Consider the following 10,870-nt stretch of genomic DNA (forward strand, 5'->3'; position numbering starts at 1 on the left):
CTGTCCTTAGGTCAGTACTACACTGTTTTGATTACTGTAGCTTGTAGTAAGATTAGAAATTGGCAACTGTGAGTCCTCCAACTTCGTTTTTCATTTTCAAGATAGTTTTGGCTATTTGGAGCCTCTTCCAATTCCAAGTGAATTTTAATCAGCATTTCCATTTATGCATAGGGGGCCATTGGGACTTTCATAGAGATTGCAATGAATCTGTAGATCACTTTGGATAGTACTGACCTCTTAACAATGTTAAGTCTACCCATGCATGAACAGAGGAAGTATTTCCATTTATTTAGGTCTCTTTTAGTTTCTTTCAGCAATATTCTGTAGTTTTCAGTGTACAATTTAGAGTGTTCTTAAAGGCTAATGCATACACTCCATAAAACTATACAGTATTTTTGTCACCTTCTTTTGGGCATCAAATTGTAACCAAATAACTTTTCTAAAATAAATGATCTATGGTCTTACATTGTTGTTATTATGACATTTTCAACAACACACAAAAATACTTGAGTGTTCTTGTTAACTCTGTGGCATCGTTACTTCTTTGTATTTTATCATTGTAGTGCAACATGAAGAAACAACATATATTGCAATTGCTTTGAAATCATCAATTCACCTGTATGCATGGGCACCAAAGTCCTTTGATGAAAGCACTGCCATTAAAGTGAGTGGTCTCCTTTTCCTTTGGTTGTTCTTTTGAGAAATTGTAAACAGAACAGTATTTGGAATAGAGTAGCAGAAATATATACCATTCTTCTACAATTAATGTAATTTAAATATACCATGTCAATAATGATCATTTAACCCTTTTTTAGATAATTCACAGGCACCACACCAAGGGAGAGTGTGAGGGAAATCCCTGACCCCTCCCCTTAAAGGACCTCCCCACCAGCTCCTCACTCCCAATTCCTGTAGTCAACATGAAGACCTTCTCTTCTAAAGCCACAAACACAAGCTTTGGGTGCCACCCCAATGACTTGAAGCTGAGAACGTCCCTGTTCTCTCTTAGTGGGGGGTGGAGAGCAAAGGGAAGGTAAGGAAAGGTGTGACAATGGTAAAGGGGGAAACCTCTACCATTGCAGAGGAATGAACCTGGAAGAGGAATGAAGGAAGAGAAAGCCTTTGCTCTAATTACCAGGGCTACAGTAGATGGGGGTGGGGAGGAAAGGATGGCTCTATATTCCTTCCAAGCTGGATCTCTAAACACATTTTTCCCTAGAACTATTACAAGGAATGGTGGTTAGGCTTATTTGGATTATGAGTACTGTTTCCACCCTTATTATGGTTTAATTGAACTTCTATGGATCAGCCTCTTAAGGTAACCATTTAGTGTCCCAAACAATTAAGTTGCTGATGATTTGTAATCACGTCTCATAAACTGGGGACTAGTTTTATCTTCATTATCTTTTTGTAATGTTCCAGAATTCAACATAAATAAGATTATTTTGTATTTATTCTATAGTAATAAGGACTGATTAATGAACTGGCAATATTACATAGAGTCCAGTAGCTCCTAATCTGGGATATACATAAGAATCATCTGGAGCATTTGTTAAAAGTTTAGATCTCAGACCCAACTCCAGGCCAAATTAGTAGGTCTGAAGTGGAGCCTGGGAATCTACATTTTTAGCAAACAACCCAGGAGATTTTGAACTGGTTGGTCCCTGGACAAGTTTTTACAAAGCACTGATAGGGACACATCATGATAGACCCCAACAGCGTATTCATGAAACACTATTGTATCTTAGGTCAGGATCTGATTACATGGTATATTTTATAGGCCAAAACATCACATGTATACAATAAAGATGGGTTAATATTTATGACTGCTCCTCAATGTCTATTTGCACAATAAATATGTTCTTTTATAAATAGCACAGACTACTATATAGATAGTCTGGGTCTGTCCTGACACAAATCACATCCCTGATCTGATCTCCCTAAATTGGGCCTTGGGTCAGCTGTCAGTATTTGGATATGGGTTTGTTCTTGGGTGTCTGCTGATTGGTCAGAGCTGCCTGGTATGGAGCTGGAAAGCAAAGAAGGTAAGTACCAACAGTCTGTGTAGCCTGATACACAGTTCCTGGTCCAAGTCCTCACTCCAGTTCTTGAATCCCACCTCATGACTACAGTGTGGTGAAACCTGTGATGCCCAGTCCTCTACTGTGACCTGAACTTGGCAATGAATCCTGTTTGGCTTTTTGTTTCCTTGGACTAGGAACCATAAGAGCCTAGAGTACATCCAGTCTATGGTAGGTTAACATGTCTGGCCTTTCTCATTCCCTACCAAGTGTGCATTGATCAATCAGCAGACTCCGAAGGAGACTACATGTCCTATGAAGCCTATATACGAATACTGGCAAAAATACAGGCAGCTGATCCAGCAAACCGGTTTAAGAGACCAGATGAGCTCCTTCATTTGCTGAAGCTCAAGGCAAGGAATTTAAAGACAGCAAACAGAGTACAGGGCCATACAAGGCTCTTATGATTTTTGGAGATTTGGCCTTCGAAGGAAAACTCAATATTTAGAACCTGAATATAATCGTTCTTATTGTAATAACAGACCTAAGAAAAGTTATAATACATAGGTCTCTAAATATATTATGTAATTTTAAAAATCATTCTGGGTTTTATAAACCTGTTAAACAAAAGGGCAGGGGAATTTTCACCTTAGACAGAGTGTCATTTTTGGCCTTTTGGCCATATTTGGTTTTATATCTGCAGGTGTTTCCAACACTTGGTCATAAGCCAGTGACAGTTGACCTGGCTATTGGTTCTGAAAAAAGACTAAAGATTTTCTTCAGCTCAGCAGATGGATATCACATCATTGATGCAGAATCTGAGGTTATGTCTGATGTGACCCTGCCAAATAACGTAAGATCCCTAGAAATTACTGTATAACACAATTTGAGTATTTCCAACTGTCAAAACTCTTAAAAGGTTTAAAAATATGAGTATCAATATCTATATTAGAACTGAGACATAAAAGGCAAGTATAAAGTGCCAGAAAGTAGTAATGGATAAACAAAAATCACTGATGGTTTCTTAGTCCAGACAGCTAAGTCTGTTCCACAGATAGATTTTGTCTGCAACAGTGATTTTTGTTTGTTTTTAAGTGAATATCGTTTACACTTAAAATCTGGATTTCTATTGAAAAACCAATGATCTGACAATATCAGGCCAACATTACTATCTGGCCATAATCAACTGGAACCAATTTGTGCCTGCCCACTTTTAGATGGAACATACGCTATATATTCTCTATCCATCCACCATTATGTATTTATCATAACTGGCCCTCGTAGCCATATGAGTTTGCAACCCTTGCTTTAGTCTTCTGCACCTCATTATGCATTAACAGATTTTTTTAAATTACACCAGTATTTCAGCATTATTATGTGTATGCCCTTTCTTCATCCAGATTGTAGTACTTTAACTGTGATATATAGCAAATTATCATAAAGTATTCTCTTACAGTATAAGTTATACTTATAATTTCTGATCAAAGGATTCAGCATTTTAAAAGCTAGTACACATCAACTCTTAACTCTTAAATAATTATAAATATGAAAATATGGCACAGCATCTAAAATATGGATAGTTGTAAAAATACTATACACATCATTTGTCTAAAGAGCTTGAACATAATACCCCTCACACACACGTACCATATATGATATAATTCTCCTATGTCTCAAATTTGATGGTAGAAATGATATTTGTCCTATTGAAAATTATATTAAAAAGGAAGGGCTGAACCAACAAATCTCTACTTCACCCTTTTTGAATTCCCCATTTTGTCAATCACTAAGGTTTTAGCAGTTTAGCATCATACAAAATTCCAGGAGAAAACTTTTATGTACTGCTAAGCCACTGTAGTAATGTGATATTTTGCACAGCTTTCAGAATTATCTATATATCTCTGACAGATTACATGGAGCAATTGTCAGATAATTAGTGGAGAATTTTTTTAAAGTTTTGGTCATATTTAACAATCTCAATTAGCTGATCATTCTGTTGTCACCTATGACTATATAGAAATCACTGTTTATAAGGCAGAAAATACGAACCAAGCCCAGCCAAAGCCATTTAAATGAGTTCAGGTTAATTTTAGTATAACTGTTATAGTACTTTTCACTTGGAGTGTCTTCCATCACTTCCTGAATCTTATTTTTTATGTCATGTCAGATAGCCTTTATTTTGAAGGTAGTGCATTATTGAACACCACAGTATTGGTCCAAGTTTATACTTATTTGAAAAGTCATTTAGGAAGATTGAATTCTGTGTTCCACTTGACTACTAAGCAAGAAGAATTATTTTCTTTTGAAATGATCAGTTAACTATTATGGAAACAAGAATGAGAGAAGATGAGGTTTTTAAAAAGTCATTTTCTGGCCTAATTAGGATACCTTAAGTGTATTAAAAAATAGAATTTTTAGCTAAATGCCCTAGTGTCTTGACCCATTAAAAGAGAAAGGACTCTAATATAAGGGAGGAGAGAGCGTCTTCTGAAACAGAACGTACTAAAAATAACACTTTTCCAAAAGTGCTAGATTACAAAAGCTGTAAAGCTACAGAATATATGGTTACTTCAGGAATCATCTGAGAAGCAAGAGAATTACCTTTGAGGCTTTCTGGATTTACAACAGCCCAGATCTCTTCTAAACAAATTTTTTGAGACAATCTTTTTTCTTGAATTTCTTTTTCTCTCTTCCTTCATCTCTTTTCTGATTCAACTGCTCATGAGAGTGCCCAGGGAACGCATTAAAATTGCTTTTCGCCTCTGGATCCCCATTTTAGTTTTAAGAATTGTTGTTGCTGAGACTGAGACATGGCCTCAAGCACTTGGTCAGAGTACGCTGGGTTTGGCAAGTATAGTTTCTGACATTTTTTCCTTTAACTTGCTAAATTTGAAAAATGATAGAGGAATTAATTGTTCGGTTTTTAGGGAAATATGATTAATGTGACAATATCTGTAGTTTAGGCAAGTTTTGTCACATTGTTTTATGCATCATGAAATTTAGAAATTCTTAGATATTTCTTAGTATTTCATCTTCTGTCACCTAATACATCTCTGAATTGAAGATATTTTAAGATTATATAAATTAGGTAAGAAATGCTATATTTTTGTGAAGGGAGGATACATTTCAAGCAGTGAAGGATATTATAAGGCTGCCCCTTGTAAATATTTAAACTCAAGCTATTTTAAAGTTAATTTTCTATTTCTGATTTGAATGAATTGGTTGATAAGCAGTGATTTTGTATTTGTTACTTGGTTCACACATTCCTTACTAAAGTATTCATTAGTGTGCTGAAATGAATCTGAAATCAAACAAGTAATGTTTCTTCTATCATTATACATAATAGTTTGTGACATTTCAACGAATTTCTCTGTGTTGGAAATATATCTCTGCTTTTTACAAAGTTTTCTCCTAAATATAAAGGAGAATATTAAACAGTGACAGATTTATGACATAGGGAAGGCTCTTTTCAAGTGTTGGATAGCATGCTGTTTAGTACTGAAATAGAAATGTCTCTCCTCCCTGCATTTTGAACCCCTTTTTGGTCTTTATTGCTCAACAAAGCTGCTTCAATGAAAGTAGTAGCGATAAAATGTTGGACATGTAAATCCTTATGAAACATAATTCCAGCCCCTGGAAATCATTATACCACAGAATATCATCATTTTACCTGATTCCCTGGGAATTGGCATGATGCTCACCTTCAATGCTGAAGCCCTTTCCATGGAAGCAAATGAACAACTCTTCAAGAAGATCCTTGAAGTGTGGAAAGACATACCATCTTCAGTAGGTATGTATAAAATTTTTCTCCTTTCAGATGATCCCAGAAAACCTTCTATTTCCTGAAGTATCACTTTTTCTCAAGGCATATAGTGTTAATTTGGGATATGGCGTACTTATTCCCTTGTAAGGTAATGTGTATGTTTGTCTTATGCTTAATGAATTCACAAGGCTACCACAAAGAGACTGATTTTGGCTGTCTTAGTTGTTCATTTACAATAATCATGTAAAATAGGACAGTAATTCTTTTCCACAATAATCTGTAATTTTATTTTAATCCCTTTGCTTGCAGCTTTTACGCAGATGTTGAAACTGTTTCATTCCATCACATTGATTTTTGGGGTTTACCTTTATCTTAGGAGACTGCCGAATAGTCATAAGAGAAGAGCAAAATACTTCCATTTTATACAGTCAATAGTGTTCTGTTCAGCAAGTAATATTTCTGTGAAGAGTCAAATACAAACTGAATATGTGACATATTGGTTGTCACTAAGATTTCATCAAACTTCATTTACAAAAAAGATAAATATGACTGATTGGAGTGCCTATTAGGTACTACCCAGATGGCAACATAAAGAAAACTGCCTTTTCATCTTCATTAAACCAGGACATTTTTTTTCTTCCTGATTATCGCAGAACTGCTGATCTGGGCAATCTGAATAACTTGAAACTCGTATTTCTCTGAGTCTTGGTGACTACAGAGGTGATTCTAGATAGGGAACAGAATAATGCATATGAACAGTAAAAATATTAGAGAGAGAGTAGAATGATTTGCTTGAAGATAAATGTTCCTGGAAGGAAGATAAGGTTAAGGAAGCAAATAAAGGAGAAAGGAGAAGGAGAAGGTGGTGGGGGGAGAGGGAGAGAGAGAGAGAGAAGGAAGGAAGGGAAGGAAGGGAGGGAGGGAGGGAAGGAGGGCAAGAGAGACAGAGAGAAAATAGTTTATCAATAAAGAAGCCAGAAGCTTCTGAAATCTCTATAAAATGGCTAAATGTGATCCACATGTGGCTTTAAAGACCAGTTTGAAAGAACTTCTTTTTAATGGACATTTTTTCCATTATGGGATGATGGCACTTTGCATTGCATCTGCAGAATCCTTTCCTTTTGCATACATAGTGTTAAGGATTATCCTGAAAACCTCCTCCAATTTCTTCAAAAGGTAAGAACTCACAGAGGGTTTAAAACCATTTTGTGACAAGACGTAAACACTTACAATATAATTGACAGATCTGGGGCAAAAAAAACCTGAAATAATGAATCTTGTTCTAAGCTTTACAGTGGTTGTGATCAATATATTAATCAGAAATTGGAATAAGGAAATTCAGTTCAAATGGAGAACAGAACCCCTATATTTATGCCATATTTATGCCACATGTAGACAATGATAGGACTCAAAGAGGTCTTAAAAAGTCATCTGGTACAGTTCTTGTCCTTAGGCAGGACAACTTCTGACCTAAAACAAAGAGCTATTTTAAGTCACTAAAATTGAAAAGCATCCCTCTATGTGTAAAATAAATTATAGCACTATAAAAACATGATATTTTGGTCTGTTTATTAAGGGTATTTTGAGAGTATATAAAGACTGCATTATAACACTAATATTAAAGAAATCAATTACTCTCTTTTTCTGTCTAAAAACAACTGCTTTGTTATTTAAAACTAACCTAGATCCAGATTTTCCCAATCTACATTCCTTTAGATATAATGAATGATTTTACTAATAAGATCTTTGCTTTGGATTTTCAAACAAATATATAGAGACTTAGCAATCACAGCAAGTATCATTAAGCATTCCAAACTAAATCATTGGATTCCATCCCATACACAAGCTAGCTCAGTAGCTAGGTTAAGTGGCTGATTAATGTGTTTTAGAATTAAGGTAGAAATTATGTAATGCCATGTGAACTGTGTACTTGGGCTCAGCAAGTACATTGTGCATTAAGTTTAGAAAATTTTGCTGTATGCAGTTGTTGGAAAAAATACAGCTCCCCATGTCAGAAAATACCTTACAGTGTCAGCTGACTATATGGCTATTTACATAATTAGGTTTTCTGCTTTAAAGCATTTGTCATAGTCTTTATTGTCACTGAGTAATATAAAACAGGGTCCAATAGTTTAAATCTTAATAAAAATTTCCTGAGCAAGAGAAACGCTTAGCAGTATCACATTAGCTTTAGTTCTATGTATAACATGGTAATTAATTGAATTACATTAGAGTTGCTAAAGTCATTATTTGAGCGAGTCATTTTTTAGCAGTTTTAATTTTGAAAAGTTAGTCAGGTTTCCATGTATGTCACTTAAGCACAAGTACAAACCCTTACAGGATGTTGTACCTCAACTAGATTATAAAATAATCACTGTAGCTAGATTTGACTTTCTACAAACAGGGTAAGATTAACCCTTAGCTTTCTCTGTGGTATTGGAGAATATGAATACAAAAATTAACTGAGATCTAGTTATTCACAATGTTGAATAGTTGGTCACAATGGTGATAGTACATAGCTGGTCTGAACACCACTGTTGAGCAGCATAATGGCCAAACAACAGTCTTTTTTTTTTTTTTTGCGTTACGCGGGCCTGTCACTGTTGTGGCCTCTCCCCTTGCGGAGCACAGGCTCCGGACGCGCAGGCTCAGCGGCCATGGTGCATGGGCCCAGCCGCTCCGCGGCATGTGGGATCTTCCCGGACCGGGGCACGAACCCGTGTCCCCTGCATCGGCAAGCGGACTCTCAACCACTGCGCCACCAGGGAAGCCCTAAACAACAGTCTTATAAGCAGGAAAAAAAAAAGAATGTATTTACCTGAACTGTAATAATGTCCCTCTTAATAATCAAATGTTGACTGTGTTTATAATTTTCTATCACTGACAGAAAGATATTAACTTTTTCTGATTTTTCAATTTTTATTGTAGCTTATGAGTGTTCACAGCGAGCCACAGGATGGGGCCAAAAAGCCATTGAAGTCCGGTCTTTGCAGTCAAGGGTTCTGGAAAGTGAACTGAAGCGCAGGTCAATTAAGAAGCTGAGATTTCTGTGTACCCGAGGTGACAAGGTATAGTTTACATTCCCCAGTTAAAGCAAAAATAAAGCAAGTGATGAAAATTAACTAAGGAAATTCATATCCTTTTCTTTCTGGCTATAAATATATTTATGCTATATTTCCCAAATTGGCATATGCTTAATAATATAATAAATTAATAAAATAATTTTGCAATTTGCATTAGAAACATTGATTTGGTAAATCATGAAATTTGATTTCAAAAGAAATCATTTTCAAAAATGTAAAAATTCCAATTGTGTCCAAAGCAAAGCTTAGCCTTTATTTTATTTCTTACAAATTCCATTATTGTCTTTGATGTGTAGTTCTTTTCATGTTCATATTAATATGATATTTTGAAAAAGAATGCTTGAGTAAATCTGCCTTTTATAGTTTTCAACATAATCCAATAACAGAAGAAGGAAAAAGTTACTTATGTTTGCTGAACACCTAATTATATGGTAGAGTTTGTGCTAAATACTTTAGAAGCTATCATAGTTAATCTTCACAAGTGGACATTATTATGTCCATTTCACAGGAAAGAAAAATAAAATCAAGATTTGGCAATTATTTGTGTAATGTGATCAATTTTAACCAATTCAGATAGCTTAGATGGAAAAATGAATTGCATGACATCATTACAGTCCTGACATGTTATGAGAAATAATAGCATGAAGAAATAATTCTAATAAGACCAGGAAACATTCACATCTGGAAGAAATTGCAAAGGGTTTGAATTAATATCAGAACAAACAGGGTAAAGCACTGGGCATCAAGAAAAGGTACTTTTTTGTAATATAAAGGGATATAATGGCAAGAACCAGTGATTGAGATCAGATAGATCTAGGTAGGATGCAGTCCCACCTTTGCCACCTAACTACGTGTAAAAGCCTGGAAGTTTGACTAGTCCTTCTGAACCTTAGCTTTTTCATCTCAGAAATGGAAATATTAATAACTACTTTGGGAACAATTCTGAAAATTATCAATAATATGTATATAGTAAGCATCTCACAGATTGCCTGGCACATAAAAGTGTTAAATCAAGGGTAGCTAGTGTTATTATCATCATCATCATCATTACATCACACACCCTCCTAAGTATATCCATTGTGGATGTTGAAAACCTTAGTCCTAACAATGATACCTCTGTTTGCTATTTATATTATTGTACTGTACTAATTTTCTTTATGGCAGAGACCATATTTACACAACATGTTCCTCTCTAAGCCGATTGGTTTAGCTCATAATCTCAGTCTATTGATGTCAGTCTGTTCCACTGAAATAGAAGCTTGCACCAAGTAGAAAATTTCAGTGTCCACTTAAACACCAGCAACAATGTGAACATCTAAATAAGGTAATATTTTCCATATATTAAAAGAAAAAGGAAAGCCAACTTGAATAAAAATAGATTTTAAACAAATAGCAAAGGAGAATTGTTAACCAAACCAATCAAGAAGTTTAGCAGATGAATGCCGCCTACAAAAATCTAATTTTATTTAAACTATATGAAGTACAATTATAGAATATGGTAAAAGGTTATTTTTTAATTGTAATTTAGACTCCATACTAATTTAAATTCATATTCTTTAATCTGAGGAAATCCCTTTTTGAAAAACAGTATGGCCTAATATTTTATTGGTTGGTGCAGATAAATTGAAGTTATAGTTGTACCTATCAAATATCAGTTCGCAATGTATTAAATATTTACCGATGGTGTCTCTTTCTCTCTTTTTAAAGCTGTTCTTTACCTCTATCCTGCGCAATCGCCACAGCCGGGTTTACTTCATGACCCTTGGAAAACTTGAAGAGCTCCAAAGCAATTATGGTGTTTAAAAGGTTCCAATGATTTATTATAACAATTACAAACATCATAAATATGCAATTTGCATTTTAAATCTCTGAGATTAAATGAGCATTCAGTTTTACTGGTAGGGAAAAATTAAATCAGATACTTTTAATGTAGCACAGAATAGTTTTAATGAGAAATGCAGCTTTATATATAAAATTAACTATAGCAAGCTCTATGTACTCCA

The 10,870-nt window shown here is 34.9% G+C and overlaps 1 protein-coding gene across 1 annotated transcript in view; it reads left to right on the forward strand.

Moving 5' to 3' along the window:
* The window catches only part of NRK (Nik related kinase), a 142,379-nt gene extending 131,709 nt beyond the window's left edge, over window positions 1–10,670 (forward strand). The window contains exons 24-29 of the mRNA XM_007103212.2: window positions 564–668; window positions 2,292–2,434; window positions 2,725–2,874; window positions 5,652–5,811; window positions 8,713–8,852; window positions 10,575–10,670. Of these exons, the coding sequence (XP_007103274.2) occupies window positions 564–668; window positions 2,292–2,434; window positions 2,725–2,874; window positions 5,652–5,811; window positions 8,713–8,852; window positions 10,575–10,670 (794 nt within the window). The remainder of the gene's footprint in view (window positions 1–563; window positions 669–2,291; window positions 2,435–2,724; window positions 2,875–5,651; window positions 5,812–8,712; window positions 8,853–10,574) is intronic.
* The last annotated feature ends 200 nt before the right edge of the window (window positions 10,671–10,870 follow it).

The sequence above is a fragment of the Physeter macrocephalus genome, chromosome 21 (genome assembly GCF_002837175.3).
Source record: "Physeter macrocephalus isolate SW-GA chromosome 21, ASM283717v5, whole genome shotgun sequence".
In the NCBI taxonomy this organism is placed as follows: Eukaryota; Metazoa; Chordata; class Mammalia; order Artiodactyla; family Physeteridae; genus Physeter; species Physeter macrocephalus.